Source organism: Fukomys damarensis, unplaced genomic scaffold (assembly GCF_012274545.1).
Source record: "Fukomys damarensis isolate Sample0158 unplaced genomic scaffold, DMR_v1.0_HiC HiC_scaffold_34, whole genome shotgun sequence".
In the NCBI taxonomy this organism is placed as follows: Eukaryota; Metazoa; Chordata; class Mammalia; order Rodentia; family Bathyergidae; genus Fukomys; species Fukomys damarensis.
In genome coordinates, this window is record NW_022900946.1 from 23,204,589 (window position 1) to 23,227,310 (window position 22,722).

General features: G+C 55.1%; 1 protein-coding gene across 3 annotated transcripts in view; it reads right to left on the reverse strand.

The window, feature by feature from the left end:
• The window catches only part of Ppil2 (peptidylprolyl isomerase like 2), a 27,592-nt gene that overhangs the window by 1,654 nt on the left and 3,216 nt on the right, over positions 1 to 22,722 (reverse strand). Inside the window, exons 3-21 of one of the 3 annotated variants that reach the window (XM_010620657.2) lie at positions 21,811 to 21,856; positions 18,636 to 18,698; positions 18,085 to 18,136; positions 14,891 to 14,942; positions 12,228 to 12,319; positions 11,271 to 11,360; positions 10,581 to 10,656; positions 9,626 to 9,786; positions 8,432 to 8,507; positions 7,816 to 7,922; positions 7,303 to 7,392; positions 7,025 to 7,058; positions 6,500 to 6,617; positions 3,894 to 3,950; positions 3,242 to 3,314; positions 3,110 to 3,172; positions 2,881 to 3,014; positions 2,494 to 2,597; positions 7 to 85 (exon numbers count right to left, since the gene is read on the reverse strand). In XM_010620657.2, the coding sequence (XP_010618959.1) occupies positions 2,501 to 2,597; positions 2,881 to 3,014; positions 3,110 to 3,172; positions 3,242 to 3,314; positions 3,894 to 3,950; positions 6,500 to 6,617; positions 7,025 to 7,058; positions 7,303 to 7,392; positions 7,816 to 7,922; positions 8,432 to 8,507; positions 9,626 to 9,786; positions 10,581 to 10,656; positions 11,271 to 11,360; positions 12,228 to 12,319; positions 14,891 to 14,942; positions 18,085 to 18,136; positions 18,636 to 18,698; positions 21,811 to 21,856 (1,481 nt within the window). In that variant the 3' untranslated portion in view covers positions 7 to 85; positions 2,494 to 2,500. Of the gene's footprint in view, positions 1 to 6; positions 86 to 1,183; positions 1,262 to 2,493; positions 2,598 to 2,880; positions 3,015 to 3,109; positions 3,173 to 3,241; positions 3,315 to 3,893; positions 3,951 to 6,499; positions 6,618 to 7,024; positions 7,059 to 7,302; positions 7,393 to 7,815; positions 7,923 to 8,431; positions 8,508 to 9,625; positions 9,787 to 10,580; positions 10,657 to 11,270; positions 11,361 to 12,227; positions 12,320 to 14,890; positions 14,943 to 18,084; positions 18,137 to 18,635; positions 18,699 to 21,810; positions 21,857 to 22,722 lie in introns of those variants that run through there. The other 2 variants (XM_010620655.3, XM_010620656.2) reach the window with 2 other exon arrangements.

Here is a 22,722-nt window from a genome sequence, read left to right on the forward strand (position 1 = left end):
CCTAGCTAGGGCATCGCTGCAGCCCGTGGTGCTGCCGTGTTCTGCAAGCTGAAGACAGCGCTGGCTGAAGTGGGAAGGGGGTTTCCTGGATGGGGGAACGAGCACTAGTGAGAGGAACGTCCGTCTGCTCTTCACGCCTTTGAAGCGGAATCCAGAGGCTCAAGGAAAGGGTGCGCGCTCGGCATGTGCGGGAGCCGCCTCACGGGACGGGAACGCGCTTTCTAGAGCTCGTCCGAGCTGCGTGCGTGCGTGTGTGTGTGTAAATATATATGTATGGTATGGTTATATTTAAAGCTTGTATATGTTCTGGGCGAGTTTACTGCTCCTTCCATTTGAGCACTTTCATGTTAGTATTGTCTTTTGCGATGGCGCGGACTGAAAACGTTTTACTAGTACCCTTATGGCTTGTTTTGTATTTCTTCTGCAAAATACAAGCTCCTTTCTAAACCAAATGAACTGACCATGAGCTGGCTTCAGGGGAAATGGTACAAGACTATAACCAGGTATGCTGGTGAAGTGCTGGAATGTTCCTAAACATGTCCTGTGACTTTTACTTAAATTATTTAAACGATTTCCTTGAGAACAGTGGGAAGCAATGCCAGGATTGTGAATGCATTTGTAGGACCCTCTGGCACAGTGCATCGCTTTACAAATGTGGTTCTTTGTTGCTGTTTTATATAGAAACACAGTATTTTTCTATCTTAACGCTTATTGATGGCATCTGTCAGATATTTGAAAGGCTCAGAGATGAGATTTGTTCCCAGAAGTCCTTTATTTTACCTGATGAGCCTATCAGGCAATTATAAAATCCATGTGGTTTTAATGTCTGGAAAGCTCTAAAACGAACTACAGAAATGTCAGCCCTCGTTTGTCAAAGGCCGGGGTGAGCGAGGGCAGGGCCTGGGCCCGCTCCTCCTTCTCAAGGGAGGCACAGGCCAGAGGAGGCCGAGTGCAGGACACGTGGGTGGCAGCCTGGAGGCACCACCTCGAGGAGGGGCCGCCAAGCTCGAACACACATACAGCCGTCAGGCTAGCCCGGCCCCTGGCCCCACAGCAGCCTTGGTCCTGTGTCCATGTGAGGTTTATAAATAAAGCTGCCCATGTCAGACATCTCAGTTACTTGGTGCTCACTGTGGGGAGGCTCTTCCTTGACGTGAAGGGATGGGCCTGGCTTCCTGCAGTGCCCGCGCTGGGGTCCCGGAGCTGCCCCAGGGACCGAGGGTTGCCAGGGTTCTGTTTCTGTAATTGCCTGGTCATACAGCTTTTGAATAGCCAGAGAAAAGCGTAAGAAAATGATTAGGGGGACTGCGTGGAAGGTGGCCCACAGCTGTCGGGCTGTCCCAGTCCCTCCTGCCCCACCCCAGCCTTCTGAGCTCCCCAGCGCTGGCTCCGCGGCCTGTAGGTTTGTGTCTGTCCACCTGGTGGACCCTGCACTCTTCAAGCCCTCCCCTCTTCTTGCAGATGTGAGGTACCACGGCCCACAGCCAGCTGGATGGGGAGGAGCAGAGGGAAGATGAGGGATGTGGGGACGGAGAGTCACTGGTGCTGGGGCCGACTGTGGGCAGCAGTGGCTGTAGAGGGACAGGCTGGAGGAGGAGGAGCTGGCCTCTGGGGAGGTGCATTCTACAAGTACGAGCTGTCGAGAATTGCTGATGGGCTTCAGGTTGTAGGTGTGGAAAGAAAGGATGAAGCCCAAGTCAGAATTCGGTGTAAGTGGGAAGTGGGTAGTGCCCACGGAGGACAGGGAGCCCAGGACAGCCAGGGCACAGCCAGGAAACACTGGCCCCAGGAGGAGGCTTCCTGGGCTGGGCGTAAACTCTGGACACAGGTCCAAGGGTCATGGGAGCGGTGAGGAGGCCGGAGGAGTTGGTGACGAGGTGGTGTAAGCAGCAAGGCCATCGCAACTGGGACAGTCGCTCACCCTCGGCACAGCAGGAGCTGTCAGCCTTACCTACGAATGATACAGCCAAGGGGCCAAGCACACAGCTGGGTCCCCAGTCCCAAGCAAGGGGAAGGAGAAAAGGTTCGTCGAGGTGTGGCTAACGCTCTAGTCCAGGGTCAAAACCCTAGAGTTTGTCACCACAGATTGGGCAGCCCCAGTTCCCAGAAGCTCAGGGTCCGGTCTGGGGTCTGAGAATGTGTTTCTAGCCAGGTCCAGAAAGGTGGTGCTGGCCAGCCTAAGGGTTGTCCCTGGGGAGACGGGGGTGAGGCGGGGGTAAGGAAACCAAAGTGGGGACACAGATCTCTTTACTAGGCCAGGCCTGCCCATGAGAGGTCCAAACCCAGGCAGGCCCAAGCCTTAGGAAGGAGCCAGGCCCCTTGGCACCTGCAGAGGGACCAGAAGGCTGGGAGCTAGGGAAGGGCAGCCAGGAACAGGTGAGAGCTTTATTGGATCATAACCTGGGCAGCTTACGAGGCACAAAGCTCAGCGCCATGGACCGGGACCACCAGCCCTGCACTCCTACCAGAATCCCAGGATCCAGTGTGGCCCACCTGTTGGCTACCAGGAGCTGAAGTCCCCAAAACCCCAACTGGGCTTTTTCTTGGCTGCAGGGACAGCTGTACTGGTTGATGGTTCTTCCTCTGCTGCGCGTTTTCTGAGGAGAGGAGGAGGAGCAGGTTCCAGCTGCTACACGGGCACCAGGCCTCAAGCTGCGCCGAGAGCCTGTGCTGCCACCAGCCCCCACAGTCCCTCAGGGTGACTCGGCATCTGCACACAGCCTCCCCTTGGAAGCACCCCCAGTAACATGCTTCACCTCACGCCCGGGCCCTGATGGCCGTGGGCCGCACAGAGCAGGTCCCTCCGGCTGGGGTGGCCCCAGGACACAAGATTAGTCTGAGCCCGGCCCTGTGGTTCGCCACCCGCTGCGCCCCACTCACGTGGCTGCCGGGCTGATGTACTTGCCCACCCCCTGACGGCACGTCTGAGGGCCCTGGCTCCCAGACTGGGGCTGGCTGGTCTTCACCTTGGCCTCTGGGGTCACTTCAAGTTTCACCTTCCGCTCCTGAGCAATCTGGGGAGGCACGGTGCTGAGGTTAACCCGTGTAGGGGGCATGGGGCCCCCACCCTGGCAGCAGCCCTCCCCTTGGCACCCTGTGCCGTCCTCACCTGGGCATCGGCCTCCTCGTAGGGGTCCACGAACACTGTGGTGGCATCGATGCGGACTTCCTCCTGGTGGCAGGAGGCTCAGTGAGTGGGCGCACGGTGGGGCCCCTACCCCAACACCCCTCGGGCACACACCTTAGGGCGGTCCGTCTTGGGGTCACTCTCCACATTCTCCATGGCTGTCAGTGTGTCGAAGCCCCCAACGACCCTGCAGCCAAGGAACAGAGGGGTCTGCACGCGCCCCACGCAGTCCCCACAGCCGTGTTCCCAAGGCACGCCAGGACGGGGATCGGGCCAAGGGGAGGTGCCCACGAAGCTGCCCCGGGTCAGAATGGCGGCAGCGGGGCAGGGGCTGGAGGAGGAGGTGTGGGCATAAGGCCTTGCCAGATGCAGCGCTCAGTTACGTGGACAGAACCGCCCTGCTGCCCCATGTCCCTATCTCATGAGCTGTGACCCCGGAGCTAAGCCCTCGCACTGGGACCTTTACGGGAAAGTCTGCTGACCCCTGCCTGGACAAGACAGGACACGGCTAGACTTCTAACCTGGCCACCATCCAGAAGATGCCCAGAGCGGGAGGGCAGAGGGCTTGGGCCAGGGAGGCTGGATAGGCTGGGCTGGGACTCGGCTCCTCCTCTCCAACCTTCCCCAACCGAGACAGCCCCGCTGTGCCACCCTCAGCAGCGACATAGCGAGGGTACAACGAGCACAGTCCCAGTGAGGGGTCCCAGCTAGGGAGGGCACAGCCAGCTGTGCAACACCCCAAAATTCTCACGGCAGCTGCCCTCACCGTCCAAAGATGGTGTGCTTCTTGTCCAGGTACGCACAGGAACGGAAGGTGATAAAGCTGAGGAAGGAGGACAGAGGGTCAGGGGCTGCCTCGAGAGCCCTCCAGGAACCTGCAGCCTCCACGCACATCTCTGCAAGGCTGTTAGGTCACAAAGTAACCCCAGAGCTCCAGCTCCCCAGACGCTGCCAACCTCCCAAGCCGGCCCACGCAGCTGCTTCGGGAAGGCAGCCAGGACAGGGCCGGAGCTCAGCCACATCACAACAGGTGCTGAAGGACCAAGCACGGCAGACCAGGAGAAAGGTGGCACCAGCGAAGGAACTGAGAACCTTGGGTAACAACCACTCAGGCCCAGAGCACAACCCCACCGGGTACGGCACGGAAACTGGGCAGACAGAGTGAACAGTAAGGCTGGTATGTAAGACGGCTGAGGGGACTGCACAGTTCTCCCTGCGTCCTGTCTCGGGCTATGTGAGATACCACCGAGTGGCTTTACACTTAGGCAGACAGACTAGTGCAGAAGTAAATCCTCAAGCTTCCAAAGAGGAGAAAGGGAAGAGAAATGAAAAGAAATAAAAAAAAAAAGGATTCAGAAGCATAAGATCACAGAAAGCAGAATAGCAATCAGAGGTTAAGGGCACCTAATGCTGGCAGCTGAATTACAGTAACATGGAACCCACGTGTGCGCCAGTACAAAGAAGCATGAAAAGAGGTTCCGCGTCATTGGAGAGATGCAGATGAAAACAACACTGAGATTCCACCTCACCCCAGAAAGAACGGCTGCTGTCAAGAAATCAACCAGTAACAAATGCTGGTGGGGCTGTGGGGAGAAGGAACCCTTCTGGGAGTGCAGACTGGTGCAACCGCTGTGGAAATCAGTATGGAGATGCCTCAAACAACTGGGATTAGAAGTTTTATTTGACCCAGCTATTCCTCTGTTCGTTATCTCCCAGAAAAATTTAAAAAAGCATACCACAGTGATATATGCACACCCATGTTCACAGCGGCACAGTTAGTAATAGCTACAACTTGGAAACAGCCCCACTGCCCACCAACGAGAGACTGGGTAAAGATGATGTGGTTTCTCTATAAAATGGAGCACTACTCAGCCATAAAGCATGAGAAACTAGAGTCATTCAGAGGAAAATGGTTGCATATTGAGATCATACTCAAGTGAAAGAAGGAGGACACACTTGAGTAAATACCAAATAGTTTCTCTGGTGTGAAAAACTAAAAGTGTACATAAGGTTCAAATGGTACAAGTGATACTGTGAAACAGGAGGAAGGGAAGTGGGAAGGGGAAGAAGGGAACAAAACACGAGTAAAGGAAAAAATGGAAACCAAGTCTTTGTAAATAGAGGGAATGGAGGGGGTGAAAGGAGGGCAGGGGAATGGGGAGAATGAGAACCGAGATGCAGCACGAAAAGGCGCAACATCCCAATGACGAATGGAACCACTGTCTACCTAAAATGGACCAATAAACTCTATGAAGAAAAAACAAAACAAGCCCCACCAAGCTCAGAATCTGAAAAGCTGAAAGTGAAGAAAGAGGCAGAAGACAAGAGACAAAAGGACGAAGGCAAGAAGCACCCTGAGACAAATTCCAATGCAGGAGGCAGGAAGCCACTTCCCCAGTGTGGCAGGGAGGCACGGCAGCGTGCTCCCCTTGTCCCTATCAGCCCACACAGACCTCGCCAGCAAGCCACATAAGACCGAAGCCCCAGGCCACATCAAACACACCTTGCTCAGCTGAACTGGAACCCTGAGCCCTGAGCCCATCAGGCTGACCACAAGTGAGGCCACCAACCAGGCAAGACTCAAAGATGTCAAACCTGCAGCCACACAGACCCAGACCTCCCAACACTGTCTCTCACTCATTTCTAACACCTGGAAGGAGGCTAGAGAGAGAGAGTAAAACAAACCAGAAGAAAATAGGAGGGGCTGGGCATGGTGGTACACTGTAATCCCAGCACTTGGGAGGCTGAAGCAGGAGGATCGCTGTGAGTTCAAGACCAGCCTGGGCTACACAGTGAGTTCCAGATCACTTGCCCCATGAGAAAGTCTCAACTACATAGTGAGACCATCTCAAAAAACCAGCCAACCAACAAACAAAAAAAACATGCAGGACAGGGGTGTAGAGCAGTGCACGCAGCCTTGGGTTCCACCCACTGCACACACAAACCAAAAAGATTTATCCAAACGGAAAGTGGAGCTCGGCTTTCAGGATGACCCATAAACGTACTGTGTACACCTATTCTTCCAGTCCAAGTGTCGGCCCCTCCCCACCCAGCCAGGCTCCCAGAGGCCCTCCCAGCCCCCCGCTGCCATTGGACCCTCCCGGCCACACACCGCACGGCCCTCGGGACTTCCTGTGAACCACTGACTGCCCCTCCGGGGCGCACGACACCACGCGCTGCCTGCTGACCTGCGCAGCGGTTCTCTGCACACAGGAGCACCCCCGCTCGGCCTGCAGGTGCGGCATGACCCGCAGGTGACTTGGGCCCAGTATAACCCCGGGAAGTGCTCAGAGGAAGAACCCGCAGGCAATTTTCGGTCCCTCCTCAGGCCACCCCAAAGCGCTGGGCTCAGACAACTGGGCTGAGACTTACAACTGGGACTTGTTGGTGTTGGGCCCCGAGTTGGCCATGCTGAGGATGCCTCGGCCCGTGTGTGAGAGGTTAGGCCGGAACTCATCTTTGAAGGGCTTTCCCCAGTACGACTCCCCGCCTGGAACAGAAAGGAGCAGTTGGCCGGCAGCCAAGGGCATCAGGCACTGGAGCAATTAGAGTGGGTCCTCAGGTCGCTCCGCCCACCTCCCCCAGCCCCAACGCCCACACAGGCCGAGTGCTGCTCACGCACCACCCTCCTGAGGATTCCCACGGTGCGCGCAGAGCAAGGCCACCTGGAGAGGCGGCAGGAGGGATGGCCGGTCCCTCGTCTCCTGAAGGAGGGTGTCCCTGAGGGCCCTCCCCGCCTGTCGTGGAGGCCTCAAACCACTCGAAGTGGGAAACTGAGGGTCGGGAAATTCTGCCTCGTCCACCACACCCCACATCCAGGGCTCTCCCACCTGCCTGTCCCGTGGGTCCCACTGAGCAGCCAAAGGGGTCAGGGATGGGCGCAGTCTTGGGACCTACCTGTGCCTGTGCCTGTAGGGTCCCCACCTTGGATCTGTGAGGAGAAAAGCTAGTGAGCAGGTCAGCCTGAGGCCATCTGCTGCCCACCAACCACGGCCCACCTGCCCGGCAGGCTCAGCACTCTTGTGAGGACCACAGGGGCCACGTGGGCTGGGCTCTCAAGAGCCAGCCTGCAGGTTCCCCAGCAGGATTCATCTACAGGACACACCAGGGCGCGAGAGGCAGGGCAGGGACAATGCCCCCGCTCACACACACAGCCACAGGCTTGTGTCACTCACCACAAAGTTCCTGATGGATCTGTGAAAGATGGTGCCATCGTAATAGTGCTTCTTGCACAGCTTGACAAAGTTTTCGCAGGTTTTCGGTGTCTGCAAAATAGCCCAACGCTTCTGTCACTTACATCGTAGCCAACAACAGGGTCACAAAAGCCACAAAGAGCCTTTATCACATAGTAAGGCTGAGTGGCTGCTGGTCCTGGGGACCCTGGTCTGGTCAGGCCTCAACAGGGCAAAGACCCCGGAAGCTAAATGACGGGAGCCACAGCTGTGTGAGCTGTGGCAGAGCAGAGGCGGAACCAGGCCCCTTGCCTGGTACACACAGCACACCCACCCCGCAGAAAACACAGGAGAGACAGGCTGTGCTGTGATGGGACCGGGACACCCCGGCTTCCGCTGGAGACGAGCCGGCTTTTCTGCAAGCACGTGCCAGTTGCAGCAGCAGATCTAAGCCCTGGCTACTGAATGACCCCCAAAGGGCTGCGTGATGGCGGGGGGAGCGGTGGTCACACCCACCAGGTCACAGTGCAGCTCCAGGTTGAGGTCACCCTTGCTGGTGTGCAGCCGTACGTAGCCCTTCTTCTTCACGAACTGGTAGCGCAGCATGTCCTCGTCAATGGCAGCTACAAACAGAGCCCCGACTCGGTGCCTGCCCCCGACCTGGGTGGCCCCATTACTGGGCACCACACTACCTCACACGTCATGGCGGGGCAGGGCGGCTCTCCAGAGAACACGGGAGACCGAAGCCACGGGTCTGCCCTGCGAGCAGGCCTGCCGGGTACCGGAGCTGGGGCCACGGGCGCCCATCAGGCTCAGCCACGAACAGGTGGGTGCTGGAAAACGTGCTGAGAACATGGGAGGCCGCAGGAGGCCGCACCAAGGACAGGCTGAGGGCCAGGGGCACGGTGAGCACAGCGCCCCTGGCCAGGGCTGGTGCTGTGCAGCTTCTCCCAACACCAGATCACTTCCACGGAAGGCCACTGCCTTCTGTGCCTGTCGCCAAGCCCTGCAGACCTGAGATCTGACCTGCAGGAACCACGGTGGAGGCTGGGAAGGCAGGCAAGGAGGAGCCACATCGCCTCCACTGCAAACTCAGACCCTAGGGACCACCCGGAGAGGCAGGGGCCGCTACCTGCTTCGTGCGTGGTCTCCGGCACCATGGCAGTGGAGGTGAAGGACGCACTGACCTTCCCCGTGGAGTAATGAGCCTGGCAGAAACACGGTGCCGTTCAGCCCTGCTCGTGGCCCCGCCTCCCTGACCCCCACTCATGGGCCAGGACAGCCCCCCCACCCCACCCCCACCTCTAGGCCCGGGCTCGGGAGCCCGCAAGGACCAGAGGGCGAGGGGCACCTTCAGAGCAGGGTAGGGTAGAGGCCCAGGCCAGGGAAGCGAGTGTGGCCTGGGCGGAGCCTAAATCAAACCCTGGGAGGGCGAGGGGCACCTTCAGAGCAGGGTAGGGTAGAGGCCCAGGCCAGGGAAGCGAGTGTGGCCTGGGCGGAGCCTAAATCAAACCCTGGGGAAAACACGCACGGGACTGGCCTTCTCTCCAGGGACAAGAGTACAAAAGACTTATTTCTTCCTAAAGGTTCCAATTTCTGTAGGAAACACATGACGGCTTTAATCAGGAAAATAAAAGTCCCCATGTCATTTTCCTTTACTAGAAAGGAAAAAAAGGGGGGACACTTGCCCCCTGAGAAAGAAATGCACCGAAGTGCTAACGGTGACTCTTCCGGGGGAGATTAGACAGAAACTCTTAGTTTTCCAAATTTGCCTGAATAATTCCTCACGTGGGAGAACCTGAGAGTTGCCGTCCCTGGCCTCTGTCCTTCCCACAGCTCTGGCTCGTTGGGCTCTGCCTCAACAGGGGAAGGAGAGCAGATGCGGGCCCACGCGCCGGGCACAAACCCAGCACCATCACGCTGCTGGGCTCTGGGAGACACAGACACGGCCGTCCCAGGCACCTCCACAGGCCTCAGTCTCCTGGCTTCGCCCGGGACACCCATGGGCCCATCTCCCTTCCTCCACAGGGAGGAACATCTGGGGACTGCTGTGTCCTGAGGTGTAAAAGCGGCCTTGAGAACCACCAGAGCCAGCAGGTAGCTGCCACGCAGGCCAGGAGAGGGACTGGGCACAGAGCACGGAGGGAGGGAGGCGCGGAGGGAGGCCCTTCACCTCCCCAGAACCTAGCTATACTGGCAGCCCTGGAGATCTGGCATCCAGGGCCCCAGGCACCACGGCTTTAGGGAGCCCCACCGCCTCGCCTCCAGTGCCTCCTGGGCCCCACTTCACAGGGCTCAGAGGCAGGTGATGGAGCCGCTCACTCACAGCATTCAGCTGGTCCACTTTCTTCCTCTCCGGGGCCTTCATGGTGGCTGCCAGAATCTCATCCCCTTTGAACTCCTTGTAGAGCTCCTGCAGTGTCTCTCGGGTCTCAGTATTTGTGTTTTTCAAATAATAAGATGGGTCCTGCTTGGCCTTTTCCTCATCTACAAAACAGCACAGAGACTCTAAGCCGCTACGAGCAGCATAGGCCACAGATGGGTGGGGACAAATCCAGAAAAGACCACGGCAGCAGACGCCACAGGAAGGCCAGGTGCTCAGGGCTCTCCCTCCTGCACTTAAACAGGAGTGAGTGTTGGGGTGGAGGATGGGGGCTCGGGGACAATTCTATTTCCTTTACATTTATCTGTATACTCCAACCTTTTAACCGTGTGCATTCTGCTCATGTTTTTAAAAAGTGATAATTTAAAGTGATGGGTTTCTGGGGTCTTTCCTTCCGGAAGTGAAAAGCCCCACCTGCACCCCTGCAAGAGGGCTGTGGCTCAGCTGGGGCGAAGGGTCAGCATCTTGGACCCCAGCCTCTGGGTCTCCTGAGCTCGGACCTGTCCTGATCTTGTACGCAGCCTTCCCAGACTCTAAGAGCTTCACGCAGCGCTCGTCACTGGACACCTGGAAGCTGTCCTTTGCTGCCTAAGGCCGACTCAGCTCTGGGCGTGAGGCCTGCTGGGGCAGAGGGACCAAGGTCCCAGCTCTCCCCAGGACAACCTACTGTATCCCAGAGCCTCTACCCAGTGACAGCTCCAGCGGTGTCCCTTAGGCAAAGCAGTCCCGACTGCAATCCAGGGAGTGTACAGGCCCCAGGGCTAAGGAAAAGTGGGCGATGTCTTGGCAGCGGGAGAAGTCTGGCCCGCTGGTGTTTCCATGGCTGCAGCCAGACCCCTGGGGTCCCCGGCCCCAGGAAGCCCAAGGGTCACCACCCTACTCCCCCCGTTGTACACACCTGGGTCTATTATTTTCATGTTATTCTTAACGTGGAAGAAGCTGGAGACATTGAACTTGTCCAAATTGGTGGGGTCCTGCAGCAAAGAGAACGTCCAGAAGAGTGAACCCAGGGCTGCGGCCGAGTGGCTGCCACAGGCAATATGGGGTAGGCAGGGCCCACACGGAAGAGGCCGGCTCTCAGCCACGGGCTGGGCCATAAGTGGGGGTGGGTGTGCACAGGGCACAGACCGGCTAGCTACTCACCAAACGGCATCCCCTCTGCCCACAAATACAGAGTGTCACTGGATGGTGGGCAGCCACAGGAAGGCCTGGGCAGCCACAGGGCTACGTTCTGATCAGCATGGTACAAGCCGCGGAGTGAACCGGATGCCTCAGCCGACCCGCCCAGCCACAGCTCCGTCCGGCCACCCCTACTTTTCTGTCAGAGTTCATCAGTTCACTCCAGGCTGACACCTTCAGGGACCCTGTCCTTGAAATGGTATGAGGGAGGAGAGCCAGCCTGCAAAGTGGCCAGCCACTCCATTCTGACGCCTCAGGGGCAACCCAGGGGCAGAGAGCGCAGCCAAGGCCCGGGGTAACCCAGGGAAGAAGGCAGAGGCGCTGAGAGTAACCGTGGAACTACAAGGGGCAGGGTCACGGGAGGAGATGGAGCCCGGAAAGCCGGGCAGGCAGGGGAGCTGAAACTCACCTGGAGGGTGATGATGTCCTGCCGAGAGAAGGGCTCGTCAGTCAGCAGGTCCCGGAAGTTCTTGGCCTTGATGTTCAGCTGCTCCACTGCCTGCAGCCGGAAGGAACTGGCATGACACTCTACCAGAGCACCACGGGGAGGGGAGGGCGAGGACAGAAATGACCGAACACCTGCCAGTGCCCCACCACCTGGGAAGGGCAAAGCCGGCCGTGCCCGGACGGTGACTGGAACCCAGCCTGCTCACGGGAGGGTCCCGGCACGGCTTCCGGAGCAGCCACTTCCCACCGCTGCCCTGTCTCCTGAGCACCAAACACGGAGACGAGCACGCAGTGAGCACGTACGCAACACGGCCCCTCTGCTTGACCAGTGGGCTTCAGGTTAGAAGTCCCAGAGCCCTGGACAGCACTGGCCACCCCGACCCTGCAAACGTCCAGGTGGGGAAGGGAAGGGGCACAAACCTGCCCTGCAATGGCGGTCTGTCCCCAGGCTCTGCCCATCTTTTTTTTTTTCTTGTTTTGGTTCCGGGATCGAACTCAGGACCTTGTGCTTTCCAGGCAGGCAGCGGCACCACTGAGCTAAGTCCCGGTCCTACTCCCTCCCGTGTCTACCCTGCTCCCCACAGGAACCCCTCCCACAGCCTGCCACTGCCCCCGCCGGGGAACCCTGCCTCCCTATCCCTCAGGGCTCAGCCCTCCGCGGGGCCTGGGCTCTGCGGGCCCCTTCCAGCAGTCAGAGCTGCCTGCACTTCAGGTTTGCAGGCCACAGGGAGCGCCTCCCTCTTTCTGGGTCTGCGAAAGTAGGAAGGTGCCCTGCGCTGGTGGCTGTGACACCAAGTTTCACAAGGCCAGGTCGAGATTGCTGTGCTCACCCCCAGCGCAGCCAGGCTGGTAGAATATCCCCAAAAACACACCCAAGGGCCTGGTGCCGCGCTGTCTCGGCCCTGAAGCAAGGCCTCACCTCATAAGCATAGACATTGCCAGTCGTCTTGATGGCCACAATATGAGTGTTGTTAGTGAACACGGTGAACAGCACCGGGCAGTGGTACTTCCCTAGGACAGAGCACACACGGGGAGGCCGGTCACCCTCGAGGGCTTTGATGATTCCCAACAGAAGACCACCAGGGGCCAAGGCCGAGGCGGGCGAGAACTACTTGGGTAGAAGGTCACAGAAGGTAGAAGGCAGCAGCCCAGGCCAGCTGCCCAGAGCTGGAAGCGGAGGGGAAACAGCTGCTAAAGCCATTACAAAACTCGTTCATCCTGCAAGACCCAACCCTGACTCCTCTCCCCTCAGAGGTGCAGGCTCTGTGACCACTGTGCCAGCCCCCAGCAGAAAAGAGTCTGTCTCCCCAGGAAACCCTTCACACCTGCAGCTCCCACCAGCTACGCCATCTCCTGGCCTCCCTCTCCCCTCACCTTGGTGACTGGCGAAACACACAGGTTTCCTGCCCTGATAATCCCCTACCCAGTACCTAGGAGCCCTGTTAAGTCCCAAAAACTAGCAGACTTAAAAACTAAGATACTTTAGAGGTATCACCCACAACATCTGGGTAGACTTCTTGCAAATCTGCTTTGAAAACTAAAAAATAATTAGGAAACTAAGGAAATCTGACCATAAGGTGCACATCTATGAGATTAAAGAACCCCTATTAGGGCCAGGGATTTAGCTTAGTGGTTCCACTGCCTGCTTTGCAAGCCCAAGGTTCTGAGTTCGATGCCTGGTACCACACACACACACACACACACACAGACACACACACCCTGTTAATTTCTTACAGGTCACAAAGCTATGGTGATGGTGTAAGTCTTGATCCTTTTGCGCTACAAAGTGGAACACTTAATCAGGAAATGACACACGTTTGGAATTTGCTTCAACATCATTGCAGGAAGTGTCCAGTGGGAGCACAGACTAACCAGCCAGGCCACAAGCTGAGGCCAGGGACTGAGGCTGTTATGGATCAGAGATAGCTACTCATGATACTAATACTCTCTACTTTCCTGTGTCTGAAATTTCCAATTAAAAATAAGAGGCTCAGGGTTTAGCTTAATGGTAGGGCACTTGCCTACTATGTGCAAGGCCCCAGCTTTGATCCTGAGCACAAAAAAAGAAAAAGGTGAGGCCAGACCTCATTCCTCCTGTTAGTGGTTCCCATGCCAGAGGAGGAGCCCAAGTCTGCCCATGACTTTCCAGGCCCTGCTCTGCCTCCTGTTGTCACCCCTGGCCTCTCAGGCCACATCTATATTCACATCTCCAGCCTCCTCCTCAGCACCTGCTGTTCCACCAACAGTGGACTCCTGGCTGCACACAGATACTCTCGAGAGCAGGCGCACTCTGGAGCCTTTGCACTGGCTGTGCCCTATACCTGGAATGCTCATGCCGTCCCTCCCTTCTGCCAGATTTCCTCTCAAACCTTGGCTGCTGGTCCCTCCATGGCCCTCTCTCCCCCGGTCCTGCTCTGCTCTGATCCACACATGGCACAGCCTCTGATACACTCTACTGATCCGCTGTAAGTTTTCTCTCTAAGTGGAAGGTAAGCGCCTCTCATTCAGGGAGGCTCGGCCTGCTTTGCTCTCTGCACATGGCAGGTGCTCCACAAATACACGCTTGCTGAAGGAAAGACACACTGTATGCCCTTCCCTTAATCTGCTGATTAGAGGGCAGGTGCCCAGCACTCAGCCACCAGCAGGGAACTCCTAACTCCACTGACTGTCAGCAATGCTTTTGCCCTGAAGTTTATTCCCCCATGACCCGTAACACCAGACTCTGTGCTCAGAAAAAGGAGGCCGGGGGACTGGGGATGTAGCTCAGTGGTGACACCGCCTGCCTCGCAAGCACAAGGTCCTGAGTTCGATCCCCAGTACCAAAAGGGGAAAAAAAAAGAAAAAACAAAAACAAAACAGGAGGCTGGGGCCCATCCTCACATGCACTTAGTATTTTCTGGAAATCACACTCCCGCTGACAGACAACAACCTAAACCAGCGCATCTGTGCAGCAAAAGAAGACCTGGGCAAAGGCCACAGAGAATTTCCGGCAAGAGCAGCCTGTGACACCATGCCTCAGCTCAGACATCTGACCAGGAGACAAGAGGAGGGAGTGCAGGGGTATAAAGCAGGAGGCCCCCAGCCGAGCTGGGGCTTCAGGAGCAGCGGTGACGAGAAGCCCAGCTGACAGCTGCCCGGAAAGTCAGGACACCACACCCACAGCCCAGCCACCACCCTGGTCTCAGCCTAAGCAGCCTCTGCCTCCAGTAATGAATGTGCCACAGCCTTAGCCAGATGCGGCCTGCACTCTGCAGGGCCTGACTGCACCACGAAGGCCAACAGCAACTCTCAATGGCTGACTGCCTTTGTGCGCGAGTGGTTCCATCCCTGACTACCTGAGCCTTTAACAGGTCATGTGACATCTCTTGAAAAATGAAAAGCAAATACGAGGCAGCTGGACTGGGAAGGAGCGAATGAGGGCTGGGCTTAGGGCTCAGTCGTGGAGTGCATGTTCAGCATGTATGAAGCTCTCACTCTGACCCCCAGCACCACAAAGAAAGGAATGTCTGATTCCTAAAACAACTTGGTGAGAGCAGGGCCCGGGCTCCGAGGGAAAACCCTAGAGCCTACAAGGACGCTCACCTTCGCTGTTCTTGGCAAAGTTCAGCTTGATCAGGGATCTCCCGTCGAGTTTCTGGAAGGCACATAAACTAGTGATGAAGGGGTTGGGAGTATTGTGGAAGAGCACTCGTTAGCATGCACAAGGCCTAGGTTCAAACCCTAGTATCACACACTGTCTCTCTCACACACACTAACAATAAATAAGTGACAGGAAGAGATACTGAGGCTGAGAAGCCAGCTGAAACGGACCAGAAAGATTTCTCTCCAGCCAACCCTTTGCAGCTATCAGCCAGAGTCTAGCTGCAGGGACCCCTTCAGGAGGCCCTGGGACATGGACAGACGCAGAGGGCCACAGAATCTATGTGATCCCCACACCCCAGAGGCTCTGAGAACCCAGGTTTGTAACACACAAACTCGGGGGTGACCGCTGGGCTAAAGGATGGGGCTACAGGCTGGGGGATGGTTTTATGCTTCTGCAATGTCTGACCCAGGGACTCTGCATAAGAAACACATACTCTACCAAGTCCTTATCTGAACATCTTTATGGCAAGCACCAATTACTTCTGAAATTAAAAAGTAAGTGTAGGGCCAGGGATTTAGCTCAGTGGTTCCACCACTTGCCTTGTAAGCACAAGGACCTAAGTTTGATCCCCGGTACCAAATAAATAAATAAGTGTATTTCTAACATTAGTGAGGGTACCCAAGTGTTCAGCTTACTCTGTTTATGAATACTTAAAAAAATAAAACATTACAGGGCTGGGGATTTAGCTCAGTGGTGCCACCGCCTGCCTGCCTCACAAGTACAAGGACCCGAGTTCAATCCCTGGTACAAAAAAAAAATTACAAGTGAAAGGCTGGGGTATAGCTCATTTGCCCTGGACTCACTGCCAGAACCCGCCCCCACACAGAAATTAGAATAAATACACTGAAATGCTAAGAGTGTACGAGGAAGTAAGATCACTATTTGCTGAAGCATACCTTCAGTTCACTCTCCGACGGGAAAGCTGATCAATGATAAAATGTCCAGGCAGTAAGAGGGAGAGCGCACCTGTGCTGCCCACATACCAGCAGCCACTGCCACCTTGGTGGGGCTGGCCCTGCCCCTACCACCCGGAGCTCAGGGAAGACATCAGGGGTCTTGGGAGCAGGTCCCTGGGCTGACCTCTGACCCTACGCCATTCCTGACCAAGCACATCTGCTCCTCCCGCACTGGCTCCCTTCCACCCTGTTACTCACCGCTCACCATCCCCCACACGCACGTGCAGGTGACACGGCAGCAGAGCCGGGACCCGCCCTCCAGGTGCACGAGCCAGCAGAGAGCCCACACGCGGCACACCACCAGGCCCATGTGGCATGTGGCCGGCCAGCCCTCAGCCCAGGGACTTTTTTTCAGATTTAGCTGGAGGAGTCTCTCAGTGCTCACCCTGGAGACGACACCTATGCTGCAAAGAACCTTGTACCGGCCCAGGGGCAGAAGAGCTGGGATGGCACAGATGGGCTACTAGCTTCTCCCATAACCCTAGGGAAAGTCATTTTCTTACTTATTTAGGCGGTGCTGGGAAATGGCCCCAGTGTCTTGTGCACAATGACAAATGCTTTACCACCACGCTGCACCCCAGCCCTTGGGAAGAACCCTGTTGCTTCTACCGGTACCAGAGCTGGAGCCATGGCCAGCTCTGGGCCCCTGACTCACCATCCCGTTCATCGGTGCTCTTACACCAAGCCCCAAGTAGGAGTAAACGTAAGTCACTTTGACAGAAGGGGCAGAGTCGCTGGGTAAAATGCACGCGATCCCCCTCTGTACTGGGTTGAAAAGTATTTCCCCAAAGCTCAAGCTCACTAGGAACCTGTGAACATGACCTAACTTGGAAATGGAGTCTCAGCTGAGGTTGCTCCTCAGATACTCCCGGGCCGCCCGCCCTCCCCCAGCCTCACTGTGCCTCTCTATAGCAGAATTCCTGGCATCCACCTGCCCGTTCCTGCTGCAGACCTAGCACACAGGGAAGGCTAACACCTTCGTGTTGAATAAAGAGTGCAGCTAAATACATGAAAAAAGGGGCCCACAGAGGGAAGGAGATAGGTCTCTGAGAAATAAAGGGACCAAGGAAACAGAATGAGTACAGCATAAAACTGTACCTTACGTAGCAAAAAGACAAAAAAGTCACTGGTGTTGCCATGGACACAGGAACCAGGCACTTTCTTTCCCACACTGCTACTGGGAGTGTAAAACAACAGAACAGCTTTCTAGGGCAATTGTGCAGTAGCTATTGGAACTGAAAAGGTGCCCTCCTCCTTTGACCTAGCAGTCCTGGCAGGATACTCCCGCATGCCCCAAAACACAGGCACAGAGATATCCCCTGCATCCGTCTGTACTGGCACAGGACTTGAGATCCAGTGCAATACGCCCACGGAGGATACACACACTGAAGATAAGACTGTACTGTTCGGGTCTCTGGGACACACTACAGGGCACGTAGAGCAAGGTACAGATTGCACTGTGACTGCATGTATGCCCAGGAAGGCACATACCGCTGTCCCTCAGTACCCACCGCAGACTGGCTCCAGGACTCCCCAGACACCAGAATCAGCGGAAGAGCTACTCACCCACATAAAACGGCACAAGATTAGCAAAACACCTACACCCATCCTCTTGTCTACTTTAAAGTAACACTAGGTGACTCAATACCTCATACAATGTCAGTCCTCCATAAACTGGATCATTTAGGAAATATCAATAAGGAAAAAAGTCTGTACATGCTCAGTACAGGCGGAATGAAGAAAAAAAAAGTTAATGCCCGACAGCTGGTTGAATCTACAGAGGCGAAGGCCCACTGATTGCGCACACATGCGAACACGGGTGGGGACGTTTCTGTAAAGGAGAGAGCAGGGAAGGCAGGACTGTCGCTCCTGTCTTCTGTCTCCTCATCAGTGGGTCGATAGCGCCTCATGAAAATCACTAGGACAGCCAGATGTGGTGGCACACGCCTATCATCCCAGCACTGAGGAGGCTTGTGAGCTTGAGGAAAGCCTGGGCTACACAGGGAGTTCTAAGCCACCCTGACAACAGGAGACTCTATCAAAAACAAAAAAGACAGGACTCGGGATTGAGATCCGTGGCATCTGGCCTGCCTTACAAGCACAAGGTCCTGAGTTTGATCCCCCGGGGGAGGGGCCTCTCTCACCAGCATCACTTAAATGGCAGCAGGGCCACCTACCTCTCCATTGCTGGGGTTGGTCCCGTACTTCTTAAGCCATGGAACGATGTTCCTGAAGGGAAGAGAGAACAGAAAGTGTCACCACAGGTGGAGGTGTACCTCAGTGGTAGAGGTTATGCTCAGCACCTCTGAGGCCCTGGGTTTGAGCTCTGGCACCAAAAAAACAAATAAATAGAAAATGGGCATAATGCTTTCAAATACATCACAGGAAACCTATGCACCTTCCTGAGGGCTCTGCTTTCACAGAGGGAAAGCATGGAGCTCATTAACCTTCCAAAAGAGAAGCAGGTGTGCCATTAAGGACCTGACAACCCCCACAAGTGATGAGGGGCGACAGCACCTGCCAGCTAAAGCTGTCTGCCCAGGGGTCAGAGCAGCACTGCGGCCATGCTCCCGAGGCCGGGACATTCCTTCCTCGGTCACCCAGAGCTCCTGAGGCTGCTGGGACCAGCAGCCTGGTGGCCTTGGCACTGTCTGTGAAAACCGGGTGTCCCTTTCCTTAGTGGTTTGATAACCTCTTGAATTATAACAAAATTCAAAGGAAAACTCACAGCAAATCAAAGACGACACCCTCTGGAGTGCAGACTGGGTAGGCGAAGGGCTGCAGAGAGAGACTGAGAAAGGGTGTCATTCCTGGTCAGCTGTCAGGCACACTGATTAGGAGTGGCCGGCAGGCCACCCTCTGGCTTCCCTCCATGGTCATTCTTCCAACAGTCTCAGCGGCTCCTGTGCGCGGACTGCACCGAGGCCGGCACCAGAAGCGCCCCAGCTTCACCCCTCAGCAGCTCTGGGACAGGCCGGTCCGTACCAGGCACCGGTCCTAGGACAAGGTACAGCCGCCAGGCTCTCCCCTGCCGCACGTTGTGTAAGGGCTCTGTCACCACCTTCAAGTGCCAAGCAGATCCAGGGTTTAGGGGGAGGTGGCCTTGTGGAGGCAGAAGTGGAATTCATTCACACAGCAGGCCACACCTCTCTACCAACAGCCGTCTTAGAGTCTGGTGGGGCAACATGTCTGGAGGTGCCCTGCCTGCCCCTAACCACAGAGTGTACGCACAGTACCCCTCATTTCCAACATACGCCCCCCCATTTCTAAGGGGCTGGAGCATGGAGGTCAAGGCCTGAGTCTCCAGAGCCCTCGGGGAGTTCTGAGGCGCCCAGGGGAAGAGCTGCACGCGGTGAGGTGCCACAGCCAGCCTTTCTGTTTCTTCGGACATGGTCTTGCTGTGTAGCTCAGGCTGACCTCAAACTCATGTCAAGTCTCCTGCTTCAGCTCCCCAAGTAATTACAGGCGTACACCATCACACCTGGCCTCCTTTTCTTGCAAGAGGTTTTTGCTGCTAGCCATCCAGGGCCCTGGCTGACCTGGTTTCTGTTGGTACATCCATTATCTATGAGTTTAGTCAACACAGGTCAGTCTCTAAGACCTGGACAGCCAGGCAGCAACAGTGCTCCAATCCTGCCACACTCCAACCGGGCCCGGCACGGTGGCTTTTAGGACAGTGGCCCAGGGAGTCTTCTCGAGCAACCCTGCCACCTGTCTCTGGCCCAACCTTCAGCTCTAACTGCAGCCGTGGTGGTGCTGCTGCTGGTGAGTGACCAAAGCAAAAGCCAACACTGAAGCCGGCTCCAAATGCTATGATGATAAATCAGCACCCGCTCCCTGACCTGACCCGAAGCATCATTTTCACAGTAACCCAAGGTAAGTAATGCGCAGAATGGATACAGATCAGACCTCCTGGAGGGCCAGGCACAGTGGTGCCCGCCTGTAATCCCAGAACTTGGGAGGCTGAGGCAGCAGGATGTCACGTCACAAGTTCGAAGCCAGCCTGGGCTACTTAATGAGTTAAGACCAGCCTGAACTACACTGCAAGAACCTGTCTCAAAAAAAAAAGCCGGTACAGAATCCCAATGATGAATGTAATTGTATTGTATACCTAGATTGTACCAATAAACTCAATAAAAAGAAAGGAAAAAAAAAAAAAAAAGCCAGGCATGGTGGCACACACCTGTAATCCCAGCACTCAGGAGGCTGAAGCAGGAGGATCACTGTGAGTTCGAGACCAGCCTGGGCTACACAGTGAGTTCCAGGTCAGTCTCAGCTACATAGTGAGACCTTGTCTCAAAACACCAAAAAAAAAAAAAAAACAAAACCGACCGCCTGAAGAACTGGACCCAAAAGCGAAGGACCGGTCACCTCAATCCACACCCACAAGGCTGACAACAAACCCGGGCAGGTGGACAGGACAAGAGGTCCTGACCAGCTACTCTCCCCCCGCCCGTGCAGGTGCTGCTGGCTCCCCCGGGCGCACAGGCGGCCTGGCTTCTGGGCTGCAGTGCGTTTACCCCAAGATCTCCCTGCACAGGAGACTCTGTACCTTCCTCGCTGCCCTGGGGCACCTGACTAACCTGCCCCTACTGGGTGCTGGGGGGACCAGGTCAGCCTGGTCAGCTCCCCAGTGTCACCCCGACATTCAGAAATCACAGTCTGGGGGACGGGAGGCTGTGCAGACACAAATGTGTGCAGGGCAGAAGGGCCGCGGCTCAGGCTCCCGAGACCGGGCCCGTCCACACCCACGTCCAGAGCAACCACAGGTCGTCAGGCCTCACCCTGCTCCGCAGCAGACCCTGCTCTGTTCACGTACACGCTACTCGGCTGACTGTCATTGCAGTCGTGCCCCGGCTTCCCAGGTAAGAGACAGCTTCACTATTGCTGCTTCTGCTGCTGCTGCAAATCAGGAGCAGTCATAAAGCCTTGCAGGCTTGGGCCCAGCATGAGAGCAGTGGGACCAAAGCCCAGCAGCCGGACTTCCCGGATGTGACCGCTGGGGGAGACGCTTCACTCTTCTAAGCAATGGTTCTGTCAACTATCAAACAGCTCAACCTCAGAGAGCAAGAGGTTACAAAGGTAACACTTGTAAACACAAACTCAAACACCGAGAAAATACCCGCTAGCTCTTGTCGTGCCTGGGTGCACCTTGTCCCAAAGCAAGGAAGAAGCAGGTGGGGAAAGCTGAAAGTAGACAGACCCCACCTGCATCTTCAAGGGGCAGAAGGACCGTCGGATGGAACACAATAGCCGGGTGTGGTGGCGCACAGCCATGATGCCAGCACTTGGGAGGCTGAGGCAAGAGGATCGCTGTGAGTTTGAGGCCAGCCTACACTACAAAGTGAGACCCTGTCTCAACAAACAACAGGGCCAGGGATTTAGCTCAGTAGTTACACTGTCTGCCTCGCAAGCACAAGGTCCTGAGTTCGATATCCAGTACCAACACCAACAAAAAGACAACACACTCAGAACCCCAATCTGAAAATCCAGGAGCTGACAGGCTCTGACATCTGAAACTTTTTAAGCATCACATCAATTTTCAAAATGGTAAGGATTTTGGATTTTCAGATAAGGGATGATAATTTGTAAAGCCTATAAAAGTATTTTTCAAAATCCAAAAAAACCCCAAATCTGAAACAGATCAGTCCCAAGCATTTCAGAAAAGGGACAGTTATCTGGGCATGGTGCCACACACCTGTAACCCCAGGACTCTGGGAGGCTGAGGCAGGAGGATCACCACAAGCTTGAGGCCTACATGGGATACAAAGTAAATGTGAGACCAGCCTGGACTACCTAGCAAGACCTTGACTCAAAAAAAAAAAAAAAAAGAAAGAAAGAAAAGGGATAGTCAACCTGTATCAGAACATAAAATGCCCACAGATGAAATAAAGAACTCTTACCTGCAGTGGTCAAAAGGTAAACGACGAAAATTTGCTTGTGGGACATCTGTTTAAAATAAAATAAAAAACAGAAAACTTATTCTGTAAACTATTTCATCTGTGTGCACTTACCAACTATTCAATGGCATTTCAGAAAAAAGCTCATGGGGACTACTTCATAGAGAAATTGCTGAGCCAGGGATCTAACTCAGTGGTGCTACCACCTGCCTTGCAAGCCCAAGGACCCAAGTTCAATCCTCAGTACAAAAAATAAATGAATAAATAAAATAGAAAAAAGAAAAAAGAAAAAGAGGGCTGGGGATTTGGCTCAGTGGTTCCATCGACTGCCTTGCAAGCACAAGGGCCAGAGTTTGATCCCTGGTACCAAAAAGAAAAGAAAAAAAAATTGCTTTTGAAGCCTGGGATATAGCTCAGTGGCGCCACAAGTCCTAAGTTCAATCCCCAGTACCAAAAGAAGGCAGGAAGGAAGGAAGGTGGGAAGAAGGAAATTTAAAAAAAAATGAAATTGCTGGGCTGGGTATTTGGCTCAGTGGTTCCACCACCTGCCTTGCAAGCACAAGGACCTGAGTTTGATCCCCAGCATTTAAAAAAAAAAAAAAATTGCTATTGACTACTACTTTTTAAAATTATTTTATTTGTTTATTTAATGGTGTTAGGAATTGAACCCAGGGCTTCAAGTACATCAAGCATGTACTCTATTACTATGCTATACCCAACTCCTGGATTAAATATATTTTAATGAACGTAACTAAAGTACATGGGATACATCAAAAAAGAACTCAGAAGCTGGGTACAGTGGGGCACAACTATAAGGTGCACGACTCAGGAGGATGAGACGAAGATTTCAACAATTTAAAGGGCCAGCCTGGAGAACATAGTATATAAAGTCCTTATCTCAAAAAAAAAAAAAAA